The sequence below is a fragment of the Saccostrea cucullata genome, unplaced genomic scaffold (genome assembly GCF_032062105.1).
Source record: "Saccostrea cucullata isolate Sc308-1 unplaced genomic scaffold, CSIRO_AGI_Scuc_v1 ctg644, whole genome shotgun sequence".
In the NCBI taxonomy this organism is placed as follows: Eukaryota; Metazoa; Mollusca; class Bivalvia; order Ostreida; family Ostreidae; genus Saccostrea; species Saccostrea cuccullata.
This window is the reverse complement of record NW_026929567.1, coordinates 128,492-154,838: the sequence shown is the minus strand read 5'-3', so window position 1 is coordinate 154,838 and position 26,347 is coordinate 128,492. Positions and strand designations below refer to the sequence as shown.

At 30.4% G+C, this 26,347-nt stretch overlaps 3 protein-coding genes across 4 annotated transcripts in view; all 3 read left to right on the top strand.

Moving 5' to 3' along the window:
* LOC134281246 (probable serine/threonine-protein kinase pats1) overlaps positions 1-26,347 on the top strand; it is a 133,591-nt gene that overhangs the window by 67,512 nt on the left and 39,732 nt on the right. The gene's annotated exons all lie outside the window — the stretch shown is intronic.
* Positions 4,254-5,647, top strand: LOC134281241 (uncharacterized). Its single transcript, XM_062763717.1, has 4 exons — positions 4,254-4,328; positions 4,398-4,459; positions 4,549-4,683; positions 5,022-5,647. Exons 1-4 carry the CDS (start codon positions 4,258-4,260, stop codon positions 5,645-5,647), a joined length of 894 nt encoding a protein of 297 aa, XP_062619701.1. The 5' UTR covers positions 4,254-4,257.
* On the top strand, positions 11,125-19,590 carry LOC134281240 (uncharacterized). 2 transcript variants are annotated; one of them, XM_062763715.1, is made up of 9 exons: positions 11,125-11,250; positions 11,691-11,811; positions 11,967-12,210; positions 12,456-12,572; positions 16,761-16,908; positions 17,144-17,230; positions 18,074-18,122; positions 19,050-19,086; positions 19,294-19,590. In XM_062763715.1, the coding sequence occupies exons 2-9, from the start codon at positions 11,749-11,751 to the stop codon at positions 19,308-19,310; spliced, it is 762 nt and encodes a 253-aa protein (XP_062619699.1). In that variant the 5' UTR covers positions 11,125-11,250; positions 11,691-11,748; the 3' UTR covers positions 19,311-19,590. The 2 variants fall into 2 exon arrangements, with proteins under 2 accessions (XP_062619699.1, XP_062619700.1); XM_062763716.1 differs by lacking the exon at positions 11,125-11,250 and adding an exon at positions 11,367-11,444.

The window sequence follows — 26,347 nt, the reverse complement described above, 5'->3', positions numbered from 1 at the left end:
GTATAGCATGCACTAGTAGTCGAAATTTAGGACACAAATCAGAAGTGAATTTTTTGAGCTAGTTTGTATCATAGCTTTTAAACTGTCAGAAAATTGTTTTAACATATTGAACAAAATTTGGGCAAGTTAATATCTTTCATAAGATTTAAAGAATTCGGGACTGACCCCTCGTATTAAGGGTTCAGAGCGAGCGATAGTCTTTAATTTATATGATTCTTTATGGATCAATATCTTGTTACATGAATTAAATGTGTGCATTACTGAAAATGTTTAGCGTTACAATTTGCATCAACATATAATCAACTTCTGATCATAATTAAGGGGTATATTAAGGGTTATGAAGGGCCGATGTAAGTCATATTTCTACGTAGAAAAATGACCACCTGGTCAATATTCTACGGATGTCATTTTTCGTCGATACAACGGAAGGCTTCATGCATATATTTGACAATTCACATTTCGGGAATTGGAAATAATTTGATGAGCAGTATTGAACAAGTACAAGAGAGAAATAATCATGTTCAAAACAATATATTTACAGTCCCCCAGCTTTCCTTTAATGTGAACTTGCAGTCTTCAACTGCGTTCATAGGTCTATAATCTCAACTTCTTCTATACATGACTGTACCTCTCTTTTCACACTCGTACAGTACAAGCTCTACTACAATAGTAGTGCGCGCTTAGAAGTATATATATCGAATGTTGTGCAAACTGAATAAATATAAGTGTTTAATAATATTCTCTGGGAAAAATCAGAATGATTTTAAAATGCTGGTTTATATCTTTAAAAATTCAATTTTGATCAATGTATTTAATTGAATAATAATATAAATAAAAATTTATTGAGAACTGTCTTATTGTTATTTTTTTCTAATCATATTTTTGGATAATTGTACAAAGAACGATAATTAATCACACTTGGGTGTTTTAACATTCAGAAAAAGTAAAATTTCCTCACTAGTATATCTATTTCAAGATCGATTCCAGCTCTTAAGAATAAATAGAACATTAAAAATCTTAAAAAGCATTTTGAAGTTAGAATCATGATCAAAGCACTATTTTTTTTTTTCATCAAAGTATTTTATAATTGATTTTTGTCAGAGGATTTCAAAAAAGATCGATGACGTAACAACCGCATCAACACAATTTTTTTAAAAAAAAAACATGTAAGAATGCTAATATTGAACATTTTTAAATCTTTGCAAAACGACCCTACTTAAGACTTCAAGGACTGACAATGAACTATTTCTATTACAATTTTTTCAAATACGCAAAGGCATTTTGAACAGATTTTTAGAAATGTCATCAAAACACGAAACTCTTCATTTTATATCAAGAAAAAAGTGCTGACGCCTCAAATTAGAGGCTGAAAGGGACCAAAAATGATTCATACAATGTATATAACCTTTTAATAATCATTATTTAAATTATTCATTACTTAAACCAAAAAAATTAATAATCGTAACAAACTACAACTACATTTTTCATATTTACGTCATGAATTTCATAGATAGGAAACACAATTTGCCAAAATGCTAAATCTTTGGTTCATCATATTTTGGAAGTTGGTAATAATTTGATAAGCAATAGTGAATAAAATAAGATATTCAAAAAACTGTCTGAACAATATACAATCTTTCAATATTTGTAAAGCATCATTATCAAGGAGCTGAAGGACAATCATCTTAATATAAAAATAACCTCATGTTTTTTTTATAGTTGTTGTACAGAAAGTGTTCAAAAACCTGAGACTCAAAGATATCAAGGTAATTGGGCTGTACTCTGAAATTGAGGTCAAAAGAAGCGGAGAATCTTTGATCAATATCTCTTTTAAGATCAATATTCTAATAAACATTACTGAAGCAAAGATGATTATCGTAACAATATACAAAGGTTATTATGGTATATACGAAATATTTTACCTAATTAGGGTCATAAAAGTACAGAATAATACATTTTAGACAATTTGTTTTTAGACATAGGGAAATATTTTGATAGGCAATATTGTTCATAAGATTTTTCACGTGTTCTGTTTTTGTGTGATCGATGAGCCCAAGGCACGGAAGCCTTTTCTTCTGAACTTCATATAGTTTCATGATGATGCATGGAATTAATTTTATGTAAACCAACAAAACTGAGATCCTCTATACCTCCTGGGTTGTGCTTAATTGAATAATGTATGCAAACTCAATGAGTGGTGCAAAGAGAAGGACCCCCGCTCTTCCTAGTAGTGTTTATCATAAAATACCTGGTATATTAATGATAATTTATAAACGCAAAAGTAGTCATCTGTTTGGAATAGAAAAAAAGAAAAAAAGTGTTATTAATGTATGATTATTTCAAATAATTTTTAATTTAAATTTACCACATATACAAACTAATGTGAACTTTACAAAAACATGAATGGGTCTGTCAATCATGTATATTTTCATATATTGCGGGGGAGCTTCCTGTCCATTTAAAAGTCATCTAAACGCAAAAAGAAGACAATGTTGATACCTAATTTCCATTTCTTCGTCGATACCATATATCGAAGTGTAAAATTGACAGATTAAAGTGTAAAATGTGCAGATTAATGCTATGTTCCCACTATCACGATTGGCGCCACGATTGAGATCGGGGACTCGAACGTGGACAAATCGTAGTTCTCGTATCAAACCGAAACAAATCTTGTGTTCACTCGTGACTATCGTGTTGATCGTGAAATTTTTTTTGACTGTCAAAAATTTTTCTACGATTAACACGATAAGATTTTAATCGTTATCATCGCAGCAAATCGCATTACATCGTAACTAACCTCAGCTGCATCGTATATAAACGTAAATAATCTGGTTTGTATATCGTGATCATCGGGATCAATCTCGGAAAGGACAGATATCCCGCTGAATGGCGATTCGTTGCGATATCTCACGTTCTGTCACTATCTGTGACGCTTTGCGTGGCCATCTGCTCACGTGCTGACACGGTTCGTTCCCGCTTAAAGACGATTTGATACGGACATATGAGAGTAAACGCCATTAGACACGAGTGTTAACGCTTTGTTGCGGATAAGCACGCTATATTTCGAGTACTAAAAGCTTGCAAAAAAAAAAACGGGAAAATTGAACGCGTTTCTTTCCCGATTGAAAAAAAAATGTCTGAGTTTTGGAAAAATATTTTAAAGATGCCACATAAAACAGGTACAAAATAGAAAGAGGGGAGTTCCTATCATCTTTTGAACTTGAACCCGTTCGATCAGAGGCAACATCAGTGAAAAAAGATAAGAGATAGTTATACTGCTCTTTTACTCTACTTTGACAGCAATAACATATGACCATAGTTACACTACAAACACCACGTTTATGAAGTTGTCATCAACCTTTACTTCTGCCATTATTATTGATTGTATGTTTATGTTTTGTTTAATTTTAAAGAGATAAAATATAATGGACTCAGTATAACCAGATTTTTATATGTCTGTCGGGGTACAATCGTAGCTCAAAGCGTGTTCTATCTTGATCCTGATCGTGAAAGACATTGCAATGAACGTGTTATTCTATCGTACATTAGCGCAAGAGAGCGCAATGAACGTATTATATCGTATGAGTACGTATTAAAACGTAGGAGATCCTTTCTAATCGAGGACTCGAATCGTGATATTCGTGACAGATCGAGGTCCTTTTTCGACTAAATCTTGATAATCCTATTGAAACGTAATTCATCTTATCCGAACGGTAGTCAGATCGTTAGAGATCGCATCACATGAAATTTATCCATCGGGGGCATAGCGCATAAAAGCGTAACGAAACGTATGAAAACGCACCTAAACGTATCTCTTCGTATCTTGGCATAAAATTCAATAAAAACTCCGCGATCAACTACGATTGATCTATCGTGACGTGCGTAACTGACCGCACGACAGTGGGAACGTAGCATAAAGTACATGTATAAAATATAGAGATTAAAATGTAAATTTTAAATTTTAAAGTGAACATTTTATGGTTTAAAGGTTAAAATCTACACTTCAAAGTGTAGATATTAAAAAGTAAAGTGTCCAAGTGGCACTACTTCGCTTCCGTAATAGCCCTATTGCTTCTCTTCACTAAGATTTGAGAAAACCGGCAGATCTACAGATGTGAAATGTAAAACGGATCTCTAAAATCTGAAAATGTCAATTTCCTCCTGATATAGATTTAACTGCTTTAACAGGAAATGTCCTTTTTATGTAAAATAGGAAACTCATTATCATTAATTTCAAATCAGACTGTGCTGGTTAGAATGGTTTTACGATTTGCTTTTATGTGTCTCATTCAAGCTTGGATTCTAGATTCCAGTGACAGATGCATAAGGTAAATATTACGAAATCTATTTTTGTTGCAAAAGATTAAAATTATCTTAATCTCAATGATATTTTCTAGGGCTGGTAGTTTAGTATGTTGTCCGGGATTCCGGTATAATAGGAGAACAGACAAATGTGAGGGTAAGGGATATTTATAAATCTTTATTTAAAAAAAAAGAAATCTATCAGAATATCTAAATAAAAATAAAAATACATATTTGGAATTTTAGAATGCCCACTTGGGTACTTTCATTGGGACTGTTCTAGAAAATGTGATTATCCATATTACGGCAAGGACTGTCAAAAGAAATGTTTATGTACAAGAGAACTTTGTAATGTTTCCTTCGGCTGTACAGAATCTGAAGGTGTGTATGGATTTAGTTTAATGTGTATGAAATACGTTTAATGACATATTAATTGAAAACATTAAAAAAAGATTTTACAAAATATCCTTTTTTTATGAATTTCAAAGAAAAGTTAAACATGCAATATTTCCAGATTCAGATTAATAGGTATTAGCATTTCATAACTATAAGACATTTATTAGTAAATTTCCAAACGGAATTATATTTGCCACGAGGTTGCATTATTGCAATGAAAAGAATTACTTAATGTTTATTCGTTTAAAAAAATGCATTACTATCGTTTTATTGCAATGCAGACATGAAAAAGAATTCTGACGCATTTTTAAATATATACACAGGGCAAGAAGAACGTGTCTCCCTTCCGAATTTAAAAAACGGAAGTAAGATTTTCTCAAGCATCGCATATTCATATAACAAAATTACTACAGTTTCCTTATCTATCAGAAACGATAAACTGGGTGACAAGAATAGTGTACGTACGTATATTCCTATCCAGTGGGATACCAATACTCGAGAGATTATTACTCAAGTAGTTGAGGAAACCAACAGCACATTTTTGTCAAGCACCACAGGATTTATTATACTAAGTTTAGTGGGATTATTTGTTTTGTTGTTTGCAATCCTTGTTGTATCAATTGTTTACAAAATGTTTTTCCAAAAACCTACAATGATCAGTTCCGTTGACAAAGGTTCTGTAAAAGAAAACACCAACTACTCACCAATTCTAGAGCAAACGGATAATGAACGAAGATCAGTTTTACAGGCGTGTCGTATTACCAGTGATGTCACTTCATATTTATCGCCATTGCATTTAAGTACAAGTCGGTATGAGGAAATCGATTTAAATGCTTTTCCAATTGAATCAAAATACTATGAAATTGGAAACGTACCAGAGGTACAGCATGACACGTACTTGACCCCTCAAACTGTTTCAGATCAAGTGTACATAGAAATCATGAATTGAAAATAACATTACTCTTTTGTTTTATATAATTACATGTAACAAGAATTTATTCGATTAAAATTTGAAATTATGTTTAATGTTTTGTAGTTTAATGACAATGACCAATAGGCATGTTTATATCTTAGTCATTGTTATCTAAGGTATGATTCTTCTCTGGTTTTCTGATTAGATGAAATATTCAAAGTACATCTGCTTATATTTGTCTTATAAATTTAGGTGTAAGAGATTTAAAAAAAACAACAACATATTTTTCTATCCTCGTCACAATTGTACAACAAACTTTGAATAGAAAGAGTTAACCGCATTTAAAAACTAGCAGGGACTATATCTTTGAGGAATGGTGGCGTATGAAAATATCTTCTTTCTGTATCTCAATATTATTATAGAACAGTGAATTTAGCTTTAATTTTTACACAATGGACTTTTTAAATTTAATTTTGATAAATGATAATCTGCTTAAGTTCCTAAATATATTAAATCAATATAATTTCTCGAACAAACTAGAACTATGTTAGCTTCTAAAGAGCTTCCAATCTTAGTACCGATATGAGCTAAAAATCCGTAAAATGTATTTTTTCTGTCTTAGTAAGCAATCAATTTTTTTTTTGTTTTTAAATCATTATTGTACTTTTATGTGACAACTTTAACATATGTGAAAATGAAAAAGAATTGAAATATAGGACGCATATAAAATAACTAATATATCCTAAAAATTTAAGAAAAGTAGAAGAAAGTCGGATTAGCCAATGTCCATTTTAGTAATATCATTTATGTCAATTTGGAAATCTTTTAGGCCCTTAATGATAGTATGTTTTTATGCAAAAAGAAAAAAAAACTTCTATTATTTGAAATACAAATTGGGATTGCATAATTGGCAAAAGTATTATTTCATGATTAATAAACAGGGAAAAGGTAATGACCTGAACCTGACCTTGTCTCTGATATGAAACAGTCAAATTTAATTTCAATGACATCATCACTCAGTGATATTGTCCTCTTATTTCTGGGAAATTTCATCAATTTTTTAATACAAGAAATATTAGAAGAATCTTACCTTAAATAAACAGTAAAATTTTTAACTGTAAAAAAACTGTTATCTTTTAGTCAGAAAAACAAAATGTATGTCAATGTGAAGTTAATTTTCTTCAAATTCATTTCTGAAAAAAAAAATTGTATGCACCCGTATAAAAATAGTCGCCTAAAAGTCGGTCCACCTGTAAGTCGGTTTTATTTTTTGAAGTTATTTTGCAAGGATTGACAATTGACCCGCTTTATTAGTCGGTACAGCTTTTTGTCAGAATCAGATTACAATTTCTAATAAATGCTCTGATATTTTAACTGATTTCAATTAACATTTTTTTTTTTAGAAATGAAGTTAGTTCAATTTTAAACTAAAATCATAAAAAAATAAATAACACCCTCTTAAAATAAAAAAAAATAATACAAGTATACACATTAATACCTGTACTTAATGCATAATCTTAGAATACATAATTGATATATTCAGACTTTGTTCAACAATAAGTGTTGGAAATGTTTAATAAAAAAAACTACGTTTCACCAACAAGACAAAAACAATTCATTTTATGACTCGGTCATAAGTGGGACATTGATTTTTGGACTAAAGTTTCACTCCCGAAAAGCCGACTTAATTATAGCCGAATGTTACATGTACATTGTATAGGCGAGTATCTTACGGTAAATGTTTTTGTCAGCTGATATATTCAAAAGTGTTAGCATAACGGAATATACGGAAAGTCCATTCATGCAATACAAGTCAGAATCAGGGCAAGCACGGACCTCTAAATCATCATGCAAAAGTGGGATCAAGTGCCATGGAGTAGTGAGCATTCGCTGTCACACCGACCTTGTGCTCCCTGTCATGGTCAGGAAATAACGAGAAAATCCGTCAATAAATCAGTGTGTGAATAATGAGCCAATGAATAACATAAAAAAAAACGCTTGAAGAATTCGACACAATGATAAATTGTATTTGCTGACAAGGTCATTGTATGGACCATAGAATTTACGGAATAATGACTTAAACAACTCTGTAGATATTCTTGTTTCATCAACTCCTTTCGCAATAGTTTACCTCGTTTTGAGAATTGTTCTTGCGTTTTGAATCACTTGAGAGATATACATTCCATATGCTAGTGAAAAGGGCAACGTGCTGCATATGAAGGGGTATTGACATTCAGAGTTGTCATAAAACTTTGCTGTAAGGTAACAATTAAGTATGTCTATATCTATTAAAATATCTAGTTATGAAATAGTTGTATCAGATTCTAGGATATCTTCAATTTCAAGCTCACATGGATATATCGTGTTGACATTTGAATTACTTGGTACTCAGGGCCATTGAGCAGGGAGAGATCTTTCTTTGGACAGCACCTACCGCGAGACGGTAACTCGGTTTATACGGTCTCAACCGAAGGACTGGTCTCCACGTCCCACAGTAGGATTCGAACCAGCGACATAAGGATCAACTTCTCAATTTGCGACTCTAGAAGAGACGCTCTAACCACTTAATCACGCTGTCGACTAATAGGTTTTTTGAAGACTAGGATTCGTTTTAATAAAAAATCGAAAGTCCTTCAGCATAATAAGCGGATATAATACTGAAAAAGTATTTTTTTTTTCTACTTAGTAAAATGGAATGTCATTCGCATATTGCTTAGATTATTGCTTAAAACTTTTCAACTCTTAAGTATATGCTAAAATTTAACGTGTTTTTAGAATTTATTGCAATACAAATATATTTGTATGATATATTTTCATCTTTTATTCACAAATTGTCCAACAACAGAACCAATATCTATTTATTATGGTTTCTTGTTAATTTTTTTTTAATTTGTGCATTTATTAAATAATGAATTTTTAATGATATAATCTGCTTATTTTTAAAATTCTTTACCTTCTAATTTTGCCTCTTTACATACATTTTTATTAAATATATGCAGGTATATATTGATATTTGTCAATGTTTTGTAACTTATACTAGTATTTACTTGTACATGTATGACCTTGATCATTGTATCATACTGTCCAATTATGATATGTTTATACATAATAAAATGATGATTAAAACACTTTAAAATTACAATTAATAAAGTTTAGTATGGTATATACCTTGCTTCAGTTCTAGAGCATATTGCCCAAGACATTTTGAAGAGGTGTAACACAAAAATAATTAAAATTTTACCAAAACAATGATATGAAAATATGAATAGAAATTAAATCACTGAAAAAAAATTACAAACTGCATGTTTTTACTTTCTTATATGGCATACGCTGTACTAAATAGATCCATAAGTTGATAGCCATTTATGAAACCTATTATCAAAGGTTTAAATTTTGACGTCATTTGATCGTTGCGTAGTTGTGTCATGTGCCATATTTTTGACAATGTAATGTAAGTCGGAAGAGCCATTTGGAGTTCACAAGCGCTTGTTAAGGAAATAATTTTTAGAATGATCGTAATAAAATTTATACAGCTGTATTTAACATATGGGTTAAAATTTATTTCCGAAACAAGTGCTTGTTAACTCCAAATGGTTCTTCCGAAGAGTTTGATACCCTTGCATGTATCCCATGTTACATAATTTTAAGAGAGAGAGAGAGAGAGAGAGAGAGAGAGAGAGAGAGAGAGAGATTTAATGACTGTTATCAGAAAAGGGTCAATTGTAGAAATATAAAATTTCGTTAGCACAGAACTTCTTTGTTTCAAATTTAACAAGTGCAAAATAAAGATATCTAAAATGTTTCAGTGGGCTTTTATTAAATTTTTCTTCATACATGTCACAATTGTTAACAACAAAATAAACGACATTTCATCACCAAGAATATATTTTTGCTTCTACAGTATTGTACTTGAAATTGTCTACAATAATTCGATGGAAAATGTTTGAAACATTTCGATCCTTTAATACTCTAAAAATAATTTTAAAACGACTTGATAACATCTTGAGTGTCAATCATCTCTGCATCCTCTCTTTATTTGTAACTACTTCTCTGCAAACGTTTTTTATTGTTCCCCTCTCATTTTCCACTTTGTCTCTCTCTTTAGTACAGAACTTGTAGTATTTTGATCATTTAAATTGAACAAAATATTATAATGAATGGTTATGACAGGAAGGCAAATTATGAAATATCCATGAATCTTTTTTGTATATTATTAATATTCTTTTCTTCTTCAATATGACATAAAACGATATGTTTGTTCAAAGTAAAATAAAAGCGAGGGGGGCTTTATTGTAATGGCAAAAGTGTATTTAAGCAGATTGTGATCTTCTTAGCTTTGAATCGCAAAGTATTTCGCTTAGAAGTTTTACAGTAAATGAATCATGTTATTCAGGTTAGAATATGCTCAAGAAATTTAAGCATATTATTTTGAAAAGTCTTGGATTTTTTTATATTGGTCGCCATAAACCACATTGATATTGTCAATCAGAAATGTAATTGTCATGTCATTTAATAAGAACGCCCGGGTATTGTATGATTAAAATATTATTTCAAACAGAAAAAAAATTGCAAATGACCAATGGCAAGTGTCATTTATATTGAAAAAGTAGCTGTCAATGTCTTAAAGCCTGAACTTAAAATTAACATGAGAAATGATTATGCGATGTATATAAAGTTTGAAAGTCTTACGTTGTTACATATATAATGTTTATTTTGGTAAATTTTTGTGATGTCTATTTTTCCAAAGGTTCCCTAGAATTTTAAGTATTCACATCTTATTTAGATAATTAGATCGATTTTCAAATATATTGTTGCACAGTACACCTGAAGTTTATCCTTTATTACTCTTTATATCTTAATGAAGTTTATGGAGGAGAAAAAGAGTGGTAGGCAAATCTTTTATAGGAACCCAATGTATATTTTGTTTGTAAGACTTTTATGAAGTTTTGGAATTCAATAAAGATGCGGTAATTCAAATTCAATTTTGTTTAAAATATTTATGTTTATGTATTGACACTAATTTTGAATTCCTCCTTTTGTAGACTAAAATTCCGCTTCCTCAAAAATACAATTAATAAATGTGCCAAACAAACGTAGACAATATTATTACCTTTTTATTTTTACCTGTTACTAGCCCTGATCATGTGTCATTTTTAATTCTTTTTTACCGCTGATTTATTGAACACAAAAGGATAGAAGGTTTTCCTCCCCACACACCCTCAATCTCTTCATGGCAGAACTCCAGTAACCTCTAATACATTTAATCCTTTCTGACTAAGTATAAAGGCTCTATTTTTTCATGCATGATCCATTTAATGGCTAGTGGAAAAATAACCTCTAAAGCGGAATAAATTGTAAACGAAATTTAATAAATGATATCAAGGCTTTCGCTTAAAATGTCAAAATTGAATATTTGCTAAAATATCTTGCCACATTCGAAACACACTTGAATCGGAATTGAAACCCCCTATGATACATACCAAAAAACCCTCATGCGCCCCTTTACACAAGGTAGTTAAACAAGGTTGTATTTTTATACCCCGAAGTCTGACCTTTTTTCCTGGTTTACACATTAAGACCTTCTACATTGATGAACTCTCCAATTTACAATGTTAAGAATTCAAGTTTAGAAAATAAAGGTAAGACACCTCCTTGAAAAAAAATCATATAGATCAAATTAAAAAACGGTTTATTTTCTACTTTCGTTTCTCTCAACCGAGAAAATTCGAAATAAATGTAAGTTTACAAAAGAAATTTAAAACATTGAATTGAGGATTTTTTATTCATTAACAGTGATTTAATGGGATATTAGCAAAACCTTAAATGTATTAAGGTTGATATAATGTATAACCTTTACTTATTTGTATTTTTATAAGACAGATATCTTTTTTTCTTCATGTTTTGTCGTTATGAATGATTACAAAGACTAAGAATTTAGTTTCAGGATGTATACTGTAGCATTTCTTCTTTATTTTGGTAGGTAAGGTGAGTTGGGAATTATTTATCTGTTGTAGTATTCTTTATACTAGAATATTTTATATATATTTAGGTTTTTATCATTCAATTGCATATGTTTAAGTTTTAGGCGGCATGATACCAAAAGATTTTTCGTCTGAAGGATAATCTTCATTGATGTCATGGATAAGAAAATGAGCAGCAAACTCATATCAACTCTTATTATCACAATATTGTTTACAAAAGTAAGTTTGTTTCTGGGGTGAATCTCTAACTAACGTTTTTGTAGATAATATTATCTTTTAGTTACTATAAAAATATAGAAATCAAAAACTGAAGAATTGCAAATGTATAATTTCTACTTTAATTTGTTACAAAATCCTAATTTTTATTTTGATAGGATAACTTCATCTGTGACTGCAAAGTTTGTGAAATATTGACAAAAACTGTAGGAGTAGTCTCAAAATGCCCTTCAAATAAAAAGGAAATGGAAGAAGTTTCAAGACGAAAAAATTGTGAACAATATGTGAAAAAAGCTGAAGTAAACAAATGCAGTGACTATGAAAAAATACGATATCATTGCGTCATTAATGCTTTCGGTAATCAGACAATTGAGATATGTGCACCAGAGAAAAGAATTAATGGTAAGTAAACTGCCAAAATGTTGTAAAAAAGACAATATAAAAAGGAAAAGGAAATTTTAGAAATAAAGAATCGTTATAATTTGTGTAGAAAAAACTCAAAGTCAACTTTGATTTGGATTTTTGCATATACTAAATATATATTCAATATAAATTTAATAAAATGTCAAATTTACACTATTTTTATTATACAGACTCTTTTTGTATCCTGATTGAAACTAGAAGAGTGTATATGTCTATTTTCAAAGGTTATTGCACAGAGTTTAATGAAGAAGTAGGACAAATACAAGCTAATTTTTACCTAGACTGTACACAATTTTTGCCACCCTGTAAAAGCCATTACAATTCAGCTGAGGCTTACCTCTGTATGTATGAATAATATTTAATTTGTTTTATATATTTTTATTATCTTTATTCTGTAAATTGTATCATTAACATTTTGATTTGCGTTTTTGTCTTCATGGGATTCCATAATACTAATGCCTGAATGGGTTGAAAGTTGTAAAACTGAATAATATTCTACTTACAATAGTTTTAATTTAGGTTGGTGCCCTTCATAATATTCAAGACAAAGATAAAGACATGCATTAAAAATATCCCATTTGTAGTTAGGATACAGCACTATCAAAATCCACGAAAAAAAATTTAAAACAAAATTTCAGGCGCGTAGCCAGGCGTACGTTTGTACGCACAAACGTCCAAATCCGTTTCCAAAAAAAAAAAAAAAAAAGAGAAGAAAGAAAGAAAGGAGAGGAGAGCGAGACAGGCGTAATATTTAAAACGTACTCATCATTTTTGCAAAATATGAGTAAATAATTTCAAAAATAAAGAAAATACTCAGAAACAATTTAGAGTTAAGATTACGATAAAACCTAACTGAAATCAAAAGATTTTCTCGGATTTTGATTGACTATATCGAATATTGCTTTTTTTTCCCAAGTGTATTAAATTCTTAAAGAGTTTCTCTATTGTAGATGTCACAAAATAAAACCACAGTCGGTTCCCTTAACACAAACGATAATTTTTCTAATGCCAAAAATTTCTATTTCTATTACTGGAAATTAACTTCCAACAGCAATGCTTAACTTCTTTAACGATATCCCCCGCCCCCCAATTTTAACCTAATATCGGATTCATGCGAAACTTCAAAAATCATAATTCAGCTTGATATATGAACATCGAAAATCGAAAAATTGGTAAAATTCCGTTTAACCTTAAAAAAAAATAATAAGGCCTGTTTAAGTATTGACATCCGTAACACTAGCTTAAAACTAGTAGTATATTTTACATGTTTTTTTATGATTGTAGCAAACAGTTTAAGACACCAGATTTGTGAATGTTTATGAAAATTCCTTTTAAAATGTTTACAATGTACATAGGTAATGTGCAAGAAAATGCGTCGAAAAGAATTCTTCTGTTTTTGTTATTTTCAATCTGTAGAGATGCATTTTTAATATTTAAGCCTGGCTATTAGTCAATTACGCGGTCTGTCTAAACCAGTCAACCACTCTAACCAACTGCCGGATGTTAACCATACGTATTTTGTCCAGCTTCAAAAGTCTAAAATTGTTTTCGTGGGTTCGCTTTTGTACTTTTCTCATTTTTGAGTGACTGTCCGCATTTTGTAAAAGGAAAGAACAGACCTTAAATTTATGTGGCTGCGTAACAAACCGAAAAAGTGTAAGAAAAATGATATCAGAAGGGTCAAACATGCACATCGAAAATTCACCAGCTTCCGGGGGCTTTGCCACCTGGACCCCTACCAGGGCTTCGACCTGGACCCATTCTGGGCCTTAAGGCGGCCCCCAAACCCCCAGCCTATCCTGGCGTCCACATCAAATGTACCCTGGCTACGCCCCTGACTCTGGGAAATTAACTCTCAATGAAAAAAAAATATTTCAATAATGGAGATAAATGAGTTGGAGTTATTGTCCCTTACACATTTTTAAATCAAAGAATAAATAATCTCATTATCAGTGTGAATATTTTTCTAAAATCTTTAATTGAGCGAAATTTTAGATAAAATATTATACATTTTTTTCGGGCTTTAACTTAAAGAATGAACATTTATTTAAAGAATACTTGACACCACACGAGGATTGAAGGTAGAGGGTTGTAAATTTAGATCTATACTCGCCACTCAGAGCCTTTGAGCAATGATGGATCTTTTTCGTGCTTGCACTTATTTCGTCATGGGACTTTTGTTTATTCTAACGTTAAGATAAATTCCTTACTTTGCGACTGTAGACCAAATGCTCTGATAATTGCACCACGCGGACAATTACCGCAAAATAATTCGATAATATTAAGATGATTTAATTTGTTTATACTCACAATGCTTCAATACCATCGTCGGAAACCCACGGGTGATCTCGTCTTTACTTATCACCGTGGGCAAACTCGCCGAAAAATCGTCGTATGTAATTAAATATGCATGGATCATTTGATTGGACGCATTACAGAATCGCGATGCGAAACAACGAATCACATTTCACGTTACGTATGCATGTTCGGCATTGGCAAAAACATGAAAAACTCATTCCGTAGTTAACACAGCTGATAAATTCACTCACCGGTGCATTTTGCAGCTAGAAAGAGGAACTCCTTTATAACATCTGACGGATATTAATGTCAGTGACCTGTACGAATTGACTTTCATTGTTTTAAAACAAACTTCGCACGTTTTAACGAGCGTAAAATAAAAGCAAAGTAATGAACGTATTTTTCATAATTGAAGAGTTCCAACTTTCTGATTGGTTGACTAAGAACAACAAATTAGCATATTTTAAGGCGATATTTCAGCTAGTTTGCCCACGGGTGATAAGTAAAGACGAGATCACCCGTGGGTTTCCGACGATGCTTCAATACATGCTACAATACATTGTCATATCGTCAACAAAGTCTATTGTAAAATAAAAAGATTTCAGACTGAATTGTGTTTCAATGTACCACCTTTCTTATAATGTCTTCATAAATTTTGATAAATACTTATAGTGAATTTTGCACTTCTATTGTTATTAATTGATTCCTGTCCTAAAAATCGCCAGTATATGAATAATTTTAAAATGTTACTCATGCAGAAACTTGAAAACGTTTTAAGTAACAAGAAAGATAACTCTAAATAAAATCTTTAATACCAATTATCTTGAAAATGATTTTTTCTACATCAGTAAATTTAATTCTCTTTTTCTTTCAAAACTCATTGATGTAATTGTTCTTATTTATTTTATATATATGCATAGGTAAAGTTGTACTAAAATAGAGGATGACAGTTTAAATAAAACTTGAAGAGAACGCTTAAAAATCTTGTTAAAAATAGCTTGATCACACTAACTCATAGTACATGTATACTATAGAACTTCTTGGATCAATTTTATTTTATTGAAATAAAGGAGTCTGGTGGGGCTGTCAAAATTGTTGTCAAAAAAAGTTGTCTCCAAAATTTGGTATAATATTTCACATTGTGTGTGTAAATTCGAAAAACATAATAAAAAGTATCAATGCGAGCAAGCTCACGTATGTTATATTTGATTTTTCTGAACCTTTTTAGCTAAGTTATAATTTACTTTAGTAACAAAAAGGGATCATGATTTATGTTATTGGAATACATTATAAAAAAATTTATTTGATTTATTGAAAGTTTTGCAAGAACAGTAAAGACGAATGACCTCATACATGTATGTCAGGAAAACTATGTTGCACATTATACACTCTGTATATATACTGAAACGCAAATGTTTGAATCTTTTATCTAATGATTTAAAAAAGAATACAGTAAGGCTAAACTCACTTTTCAGAACATCAGAGATTTGATAAAATTGTTTCTGTTAATATTTATCTATTAACTTTACTAAGTAACATTATGACTATATCCCCCACTCTCCCAGCCATTTTTTTACAACGTGCAAGGCTGCCCTTAACAACAATTGCAGCTTAAATTCTACGCCAACATAGGTTAATATCGAGATATAAGGATTTATTCTTTGCCATTATTAAATGCCTTTTTCTTCAGATGATTATGTCGAATTTTCTCTAACTTAGTACATTGTAGTAATCCTTGGACTTCTAGTGTATGATTTGTAAGCGATATAATGCAGTGTATTTTTGCATCATTAACTCTCCATCAGCTTTACTTTGAGATTTTCCAGCTAGAGCGCTGGAAATGCGTACTTGAGCCATTTTCGAGAAGCATTAGCATCGTCACTTGAAACGAAAGGAGATTTTCTTTTTTAAAAAATTGCACCATTACTTAAGATGAACAGTACGTACAAACCCTTAAAACTCCATAATAATGCCAAATGTTTTGTTAAACATGCAATTTTTGATTTCTGTTAAGCAGATTCATACATGACTTCCGGTTATGGTATGAAAATCCTTCAACCGTTCAATTACCGATATTTTCCAAATTGAAAATATCCATAATTTTTAAGATACAAAATCATCTGCTTTACATAATTATTTTCCCCCATAGTAGGGTGTTGCTTTTCAGTATATGTATCCAGTTGATGTGAATTCTGTTTATCTTTGTACATTGTTTATTTTTATTTGAATAGATAAAAATTGCTACAATTATACTAACATACAAGAAGTTGTTAAGAGCACAAAAGGTGGAAATATAATACAAATACAAGAAAAAGATGTCACAAATCAGTTGTCTTCTCCTGTCGCTTATATGCTGAGTTATTCAAAAATCATAGAACCGTGAGTATTAAGGAAAATTTATTTATTTTTGCAAACCGTCTTTGATCAAAAAAGAGTGTAAAATAGTCCAAACTGTTTTTCTCTCATTAAATAAACATTTATGAATATTATTATTCATTTCACACTTAATCCAAATTTGTAACATTACTGATCCTCAATTTCGCATGCAATAGTAATTTAAATGATTTTTTATTTGTTTATATATCATTTAATTGTATATTCTTTCTCTTTACAGAATCTCAATGGTAATAATTATATGTAATGTTGTCTTACTGATTATAATAGTCATTTTGTATTCTGGGATTTTGCCTAAGTTTGTGCGGTATGTATACTTGTGTAAAGATTAAAAAACATTTTTGAAATTAATCATTACTAACATATCAGTAAATAAGAATTTCGACAGAAAGCACACAGCACTAACAAATATAGATTTTACTTTCTCTATTTAGTACTTATAAGTACATTATTACTTATAAATATTCGAAGAGAGATTAATTCATTGTATATTGTATAACTCCCTCTCGAGAATTTGTCACTCATATGGAGGCGCCACCACTTGCCGGTGGAAAGCTACAAATTTTGTCCTATACACTGCACTCAATGACTCAATACCCGGTCATTGAGCAGGGGGGGGGGGTTTCGTGCCAGCAATTGCTGCAATTCGGATCCTCGGTTTATACTGTCTCATCCGAAGGACCGGTCTCCACCTCCCACAGTGGGATTCGAACCTGCAGCGTAAGGATCAACTCCTTACTTACTTACGCGACTCTAGAGCGGAAGCTTTAACCAGTGGGTGACTATTCAATTAAAAAAGGAATACTTAATTAATTGAAAGATAAATCACACTTTTTACTTTGAACACATCCAAAATTTTAAACAAACCTCTATGAAGGAATTATGAAGCAAAAATTTTAAACAATTTTTTAATCTATATTAGTGAGCTGAATTCCTATCCAAACTGTCATATCTAACTTATTTCATCGCTGATATAAACGATTTTTGTGAGATTTGAAAAATAAAAATATACCACACACTCACACACACACCCTCACACACACACACACCCTCACACACACACACCTTCTCTCTCACACAGACACCCTCTTTCTCTTTCTCTCTCACACAAACATATATCAGAATAAAGAAAAAAATCACTTACTTTCAGATATATAATAGGGGAAAAGGAAAAGGTTCAGCACAACGACCCATTTCAGGTATTTACAAAAATTAACGATTGAAACATTATTTTCACAGTAGGTATTGAAAATAAAATGGTGATAATGATCATTTACTATGAAATATATAGATTATAACCTTTTTAATGCTTTGGGATGGGGAAGGGGGTGTTGCAGACCTAGTAAAGATGTATGAGATTTTAGAAAATGTAAAGTTTCATTATTTAAAAATATGATTCTGCAAAGAAGTAATTATAAAAATTAAAGTCAGATTTAAAACTTTATTTTAAGAACTTGGAGATTGGGTCAATGCAAGCTCATATAAATGAAAATAATTCAGTGTAATTAAAAACCTTGTTTCGAAACCAATTTTTTTTCACTTTTTGTCAGTTTATCATATAATGTTCACGCTACACAATTTTTATCAAGTAAAATCTGAAAACATGCTTTACAATTTTGATCATGTTTCCCTAATTTCGATTTAAATATGAATACAATTCATATAAATTTGAATTTTGTTGATAAAAATATTTTATCTACTACCTTCATCTCCTAATAACATTTTTCCCACTCTTGTTTAATCTACTTCATATTATTTAAGTAACTTTGTATATATGCCTTACATGGACTAAAAGAATGACCATCTTTGGCATAATCTGGTGAATAAATTTGGCTAAAAGTAATGTTTGATCCATTACTGAGTTTAAGTTTTTCATTCGACAATTTCATTATTCCTTAGCAACGTTATTAAAACTTGTATTTTTCCTAAATGTATAATTAACAAATCTACATTAGCATCAATCCCATTAATGTTCTTCATCAACGGTATATCATAATTTTGATTTGCAATTTCTAAAGAAATATTAACATAAATCATTAAAAATATAAAATTTCAAAGCAAAATTCTCGTCATTAAAAACTTCTACATTATAGTTGTAAAATATATTTATATTTTCTTTTCATAAGGGCCATCCTAGGCCTATTGATGAAGAGGAAAGATTGAGTAAGATTTGTTTATTCAGAAAATGTTTTCTTCGAAAACGATTTATTATTTTTTTAAGCAAATCTGTATTGGTTTATATGTCAGTAATTTTTCACTTAAATGAAGAGAGACTAAATTAGAGAATAATGTAAAGATATTTCACAATCAAGATATAATTCTGAAAATTTAAGCATCAGAACTTTTGAGATGTTTCTGTTTGAATTTCAGATGCAGATGGTTTATGAGTACCAAAGTAATGATCTTTTGATAACGAATTAAAAATGAATTACTGATGAAGCGGTACATGCAATTCCTTTCAGTTCATGAAGACGTACATAAAATATTTTGCTTGAACTTAAATTGGCTGATTGTGTGTTGTATAATTGTAGCACTCTGATAATTGTTTATGTGATATTATAGCTGCGCAACTAATTAATAGGTTTCTTTCATCGATTTCATTGTTTTATATGGGTTTCGTTCGGAATTATTCGGATTTTTTAAAACAAAATATTTAGTTTTTTATATTTTAGTTATTTTACCTATTTCCATTTTTAGTGAGATTTTATGTGGGAAAAGGGGGAATCTTTGTGTAAACGAAAAAACCCATTATAATGACCATGTAAATAATGATTAACATTTATTTTTAAATACCTGTTGCATCGGAGAGAATGTATATTTACATTTTAGTATTATAAATCCAGATTTTCTTTACTTATATTTGAATAAAAAACAAAGTGATTCAAAGCATTTGTCCCCTTTAATATATTCATTCTAAATCCCAGCTACTTCAATTTTTTTTATGAATCTATTTAATTTTATGATCTAGAAACAAATCATTATATTCTTGTAGTACTTTCTCTTGTGATCCATAAATTTGAACGAAATACAGTGTAATTTATAGGTTTTATAAATTAATTAATACTTTTTGTCTTAAAATGTACAAAATACAGGTAGATCTAAGAAGGCATGTAATTAGTCTAACTGCTGTGAAAACAACGCAGCATTGTTAAGGCTTGAAAAAGGGGGCGGGGCCTAATTTATACGTGAAAAGTTTACTGTGACGTCACATAATAATATGATTTTTATGCATTTCTCATAATACCTGAAAATGTAATAATTTGCAACTTTTAATTGCACTAGCATAATAAACAACAGTAAAACTTATCAATGCATCAAAAAACTTGTTTGTTAAATCCAATGTAGCTGGTTATAAACAAAGCACTGATCTCGATGGACTTGTCAATCATGACGTCATTTTGGTAAAATTGACGTATTTCATGTACTGTGAGAGGCAGATTGAGGAATTTTTTAATAATGAAAAATGCGTTTTATTATCAAAAAAAATATTTTTTACATGTTTTAAGTAGTCGATAAATACCAATGTATATCCTTTGTTTAGTGCGACTATTTATTTACTATCAAGAGAATGCATTTTATTAATTATGTCGTGTTTTTATGTACAGGTTACGTATATTTTACAATGAGATGCCTCATAAAATCGTACTTTCGCAAGGGCATACACTTAATAGATCTTAACCATTTTTTGAATATAAATAAAGGATATGTTCCTTAACTTGAGAAGTGCTGCTGCTTTCTTTAAATCGAGGGCGTGATTTTATAAATACATAAAATATTTGGTAAAAGTCAAACCTAATTCGACATTGGCTTATTTACCTGAAAATTTGACTATTAAATTGCAAATTCTATTCAAAGCAGTAGCACTTTTCAGAAATTACAAAGTATTCAGAAACAATTAATAGCTTGAATTTTTAATTTCAACTAGGGTATGCCCTTGCAATATTGAAATTTGTTCATGACCTACATTCAGTACACGATCTAAGCATTTATCACGTGACTGTCCATCGATGGGGCCAAACTTCATACGGTATAGAGTGGGTTATACTATGCTATTTCCATAAGTTTTTAAGTTCTGTGATTAAGTTCAGCTTAATTCAAATAAATTCAGTTTTAATAAAATCCCCCTTTTTTGCACGTCTATTTTCCGTTTATTTCTTATGGTAGGCCTTAACAGTGCTGCGAAATTGATCATCATCATATTTATTGTTATTTGCAAGCAGGAAAAGGCGGAGTTGAAATTTTTAGAATAGGTAGAACACATCATAATTTGACTGCAACTTATCAGATTATTCTATATGTTATTTTTTTATTGATAAAATGTTGACAATATTTATTAATGTACTTTCCTTTTTATGGAGCAAAATTAAATGTCTAGTTTTGTTCTGAACAGCCCTCATATTTGTAAAAAAAAATCATCGAACTATTATTTTTGACATGTTTAAGTATGAATAGAGTTATGTATTTGATATATGCATTGTGTTTTCTCTTAACTGTGATATAAGACAAGACTGAAACAAATATATGACAAAAAAACCTACAGTATTCTGTTTTGTTTTGTTTTTTTTTTTTTTAATTTTTGTCCCTTTGTTTAATTGAAGAAATAATTAATTTTGGGATGCAATACTAAAAGAAGCATTAATCGTTAAATAAAGATTATGACACTCCAACGAATTCAGAAAGCCAGATTTGTTATTATTATGATATACAAGTGTAAACCTAAATTAAAAAATGTAAATTATTATTCATAATTTGACAAATGATCGTTCACAATTTGTTAATTGTTATTTCTGAACAAAACTTGACAAGTGTAAAATCGTGTAACTCGTACACTTTCATTTTGTTATATTTGTGATATGTAAATTGGTATTTCAAGACCTGTAAATTACTTATTCGAGCGTCATTCAAAAAATACGCAGACAATATTCCTAATCGTCATGTTATTATAACAAGATTACAGGACAACACATTTTTGTAAATAAGAACATTTATTTTGGCCATGTATGAAGTTTCATTCCATTTGATTGAATTGAAGTATTGTTATCCATTTTTTTAATGTATTGTTACCACGGAGCACGGTTAACCAACATGGTAACGTCAAAAAATTGTTGAGGAAATTTTTCAAAATTACTCTGTTTTCTAATTCATACAAAGTTTGTTGCGTCCTCCCCGTGCATAAAACGTATCCATTACACTTGATATCTATTTTGCTAACAACTGTGCAATAGCTTGAACTAGATTGTCAATTATGTTTAATGACGTTCCTATCTCTTTTGACAAGATATTTAACTAAAACCCGTTTCTTTGCAGACCACCCATCGTTTGATTTAAACTTGCTTACAATTAAATACATATACATGGCTTGTATTTTATATATTTCCTGGTTAATACAGATTTTCAAAGAGCATTAAAGAAGTTTCCGCAATGCAAAGCAAAATTGTATTGCTACTCGCTACTCCATGAAGTCCTCCCATGTCATAGATTTTTGCCTTTTTAAACAAGTTCATACGTATATAATAACTCATATCTTTTAAACAGAGCGATATATTACACTACTTGATATTTATAATCCTTAGTAATTAAGCAAGACTGAATTTAAACATGAAAATTTATTTTGTTTCAGTTCCATTTCTTCGAGTTCTTGCTATACATGTAGATGCTATAAAGTACAAATTAAAAAATACTCAATTTTAATGTTGCTCTGTGACCCATTTTCGCTGTTCTAAACCTTTATAATGTGTATTAATATGAAGATATATTCAAAGTTTTGAACTCAGATTATTCGAATTCGTTGCTAAAATATTTGTATCAATCCTGGGTATAATCTGACGTTACATGTAAAGAAAAAGTTAGGAAAATAGTCTTCGAACTTTTTGAATGACCCTCGTATATACGTTAACATTTTGCTAACGCCTATTGAAAATGTGTCCCGTTTTATGTCGTCAGTAATTTCGGTGAATGTGAATTTTATAAAGTCATTTTTTCTCTTTTTTTTGCATTTATATTAGAATGGTTACTGACTATTCTGAAAATTAATAATATTTAATTCATTTTAAATTTCTTTACTCCTAACTCTAAATATTTGCATTTCTTAATTTGAATCAGTAATTCAAAATGCGCGACTGGACCGAAAACTCCGATGAGCAGAACGGAGGTGACGGAGTCATACGTACATTTAATTGAACGAAACTACCATAAGGATAGATAAGATATGAAGGAATCTTTGCTGCATATATTTCTTAAGAATTATGTAAATAACCAGCCACCATGCAGTCAAAGTCCAAATGAACAAGAATTCTTCTCGAGTGTACAAATACACTGAACCAAACTTCTAAGTGTTCAATTTTAAGCGTTAAAGAACAAATACATACAATAAAGAAAACCTTTAATTCATGGTTAATGATGCATATGTCAGTTTGATGTTGCGTAAATTTCAAGTAAATATTTTTCAGAATTTTAAGCAAAGTGTCAAGGAAATGATGTACCCTCAAAATGAAATTTCACAAAAATAATCTCTCAGGAGTAAAACCACTCACTCTAATTACTGTTGGATACCACGTACCCCTGAACAAGAGATTGACCAATCTGCTGCCACACCTACTGCATTTATCTTTCCAAACCGTTGTTATTGTGTGATGGGGAGGGGCTTTAACATTCCTTTTAAAAATCCCAAACGTGTCCAATGGGATTCAAATCCAGGATTTTGACAGTGTATCATCACACAGAGACCTTTTGCTCAACATCATTGGACGTTTAGCACGTAAGTGCATCGCTTTACGGATGATTTGGACTGTTTGAGCGGATATTAGGCTGTCGAGAGCACGGATTTCTAATCATTTTGATACAATTGAAATTGTTTGTTTCAGGACAAGTTAACATTCTTTTAACCTAGCTAAGGGGAAATGTTGGCCTCAGACGAAGATCAAAGTCACTTCCAGATTGGTTAAATTTTGTCAAAAGCACACAAATTATGATAAATTGTTGATGAAAATGACACACAGCCTGCCCCAAAATGTAATTTAATGGGTTGGTCCAGATATCAACATTCCAAGGGCTCTCCATTCTATCTCAATGGTCATTTTGCCAATGATTTATGAGTGTTTTTTTGTTTTTTTTTTTAGGAAAACCGGTTTTTCTAATTTGATAATGACCACAAAAAGATTCTAATAACACAAAACACCTACCCAAAAGTACAGATTTATTGTTTTTAAGCTTTGTCACGGAACATCGGTTTTAATCGGTGATAATTGGTTTTCTTCTACAATTGATGAGAAACTCAGTTGTGGTAATAATGTGAAAATAGCATTCTATGAAGTAGTTTTTGAATAATCACATTTATTAAAGTGAACACTTAGACGTTTTTTAAGTGTACATGGAGCAATGGATAAAAAGGACAAGATATGATAACGGCTGAATCTGCAGGCCCCTTACTTAATGTAAAAATCAGAACAATGGTCATAATCTCATAGTTTGTAGTTAAGAAGTTAAAATGATGCTTAAGAAGTTAAAATGATGCTTAATTTAAAACAAGTACTAATTTAGATTAAAAAATTACATGGAAGCCACTAAAAGGTTCAGAAGTAGGACATTTTCAAGAATTTATTCATTTCTGGTGGAATTTCATCATATTGTAGATACTTTTCTCTTCAGAATACATAGAGCACAAGCTTTTATATCTGCGATTTTTACACATAAATTGCATCTGATATTAGAGTATAAAAATTTGGTAGATAGGGAAGCGAGTGTTCTATGATTTCCGAAACAAATTGTGCTGTAAAATCGATGAAAATTTGCATAAAAATGATAAATGTCGAAAATTGATATATTTCCTGACCTCACCGTGACCTCTGTAAACTCTAAATCTTAGAACCAGGACCCATTTTGTAGTAGGGGTTACAACGGGCTTTTATGGATAATAAACTGAATGGATCATTCCGAAAGACACCTTAAATAGGGGGCACAATACTGGTATTACCCTAACTTGTCCTTTGTACAGATATATGCCAGATCTTGTAACTGAACTTGTTTGGCCTAGACTAGAAGGATATTTACTAAAAATTAACTTTTTGTTTCATTTTTGAATTCCAATCTGAAATTGCTTTTAATAAGGGTATATACATGTAGTTTTTATAAAGAAAACCTGTTTTGTTTATTGACACTCTTAAAAGTGAAACAGCAAAGGATGTAATAATTAGGTATGTCAACAAATAGTCGACTATTCGACTGTCAGTCGAATGGACCAACGATCGAATAATGAAACGACATTCGAATATTAAACAAATGACAGAAAATGTGATAATGAAATTCTCATTTCAAAATTGAAAAAGCATCAATCCTCAAACTGACTAATAAGAGCTCAAACACAGTAACAGAATATATCAAATAATTTTCCACGATGTACATATGGAAAATACAGTAATTGCATACTGCGATAATTATTTCTCAATCACTGACTTTTTTGTTATTGTACGTAGTAAATTATGCAACGCTATACTCGACTATGAATTTTGTAAATTGAATTGTACCAATTATATTTATATACTCTAGGAACTTCAAATGCTTAGGAACACACAATATTTGCATAGCCCTGAATTTGAAACTTCTATAATTATGAAAACATTATCTAACATATCCAAGACCTATTGATAGCTTAGGTGATCATTAATTGAACAGTATTTAACATTTTCATCAGACGTGTAGATAGTGTGCGTTTACAATTCCCTATACTTTATTTCAATTAATAAGCTTTCAAAAAGACTGATATAAGAATAATAATAAATGTTCCGAATAGTCGACTATCTTTCGAATAACTTAATCGAATGTTCGACTAGATCTTTATACTAAATGAATGCCTTTCAATGTTTGTGTTAAATAAGTGCTTTACTTTATATATTTTAAAATATTTACTCCTTTTTCTCCAAAATTTTTACCAATTTGTCTGGTCATACAGTGTAATGTATTTTTCTCTTCTGGCCACACACTTTAATTTTCAATGATGGAAAACATAGAAATTAATTTGAAATAACATGTATTACCCGGCAACAAAATTATTTTGAAATCATATGTATTACCCTGTAAAAAGTGTAAGTATAACTTACAATGCATGCATAAGTTTTAATAGAGGTACTTTCAGTCACATATTTTGCAGACTTTTGGAGTCCAAAATGACTGCATTTTTTACCTGTTCTGAATTATTTCGGAATTAAATTGAATATACAATTTATCTTTATAATTATAACTGTTTGGACATCATGACCCATTGTTGTCAGGGTATCTGAATGTATCAGTAAGTTTACAATTTTCCAACTTTATTAAATTTGTTCTTTTAATTTTCCATTATACTCATATTTTATTCTTATTATTTTTAAACAAAAAATGTATTAACAAGGCAAAATATAATTATTACATTTCGCTGTATTACATTGTA

Coding starts and splice junctions, on each gene's coding strand:
- LOC134281241 (XM_062763717.1), top strand. CDS start 4,258: ATGGTTTTACGATTTGCTTTTATGTGTCTCATTCAAGCTTGGATTCTA. Junction 4,329..4,397: donor TCCAGTGACAGATGCATAAG/GTAAATATTACG, acceptor GATATTTTCTAG/GGCTGGTAGTTTAGTATGTT. Junction 4,460..4,548: donor GAGAACAGACAAATGTGAGG/GTAAGGGATATT, acceptor TTGGAATTTTAG/AATGCCCACTTGGGTACTTT.
- LOC134281240 (XM_062763715.1), top strand. CDS start 11,749: ATGGATAAGAAAATGAGCAGCAAACTCATATCAACTCTTATTATCACA. Junction 11,812..11,966: donor TCACAATATTGTTTACAAAA/GTAAGTTTGTTT, acceptor TTATTTTGATAG/GATAACTTCATCTGTGACTG. Junction 12,211..12,455: donor ACCAGAGAAAAGAATTAATG/GTAAGTAAACTG, acceptor CTATTTTCAAAG/GTTATTGCACAGAGTTTAAT.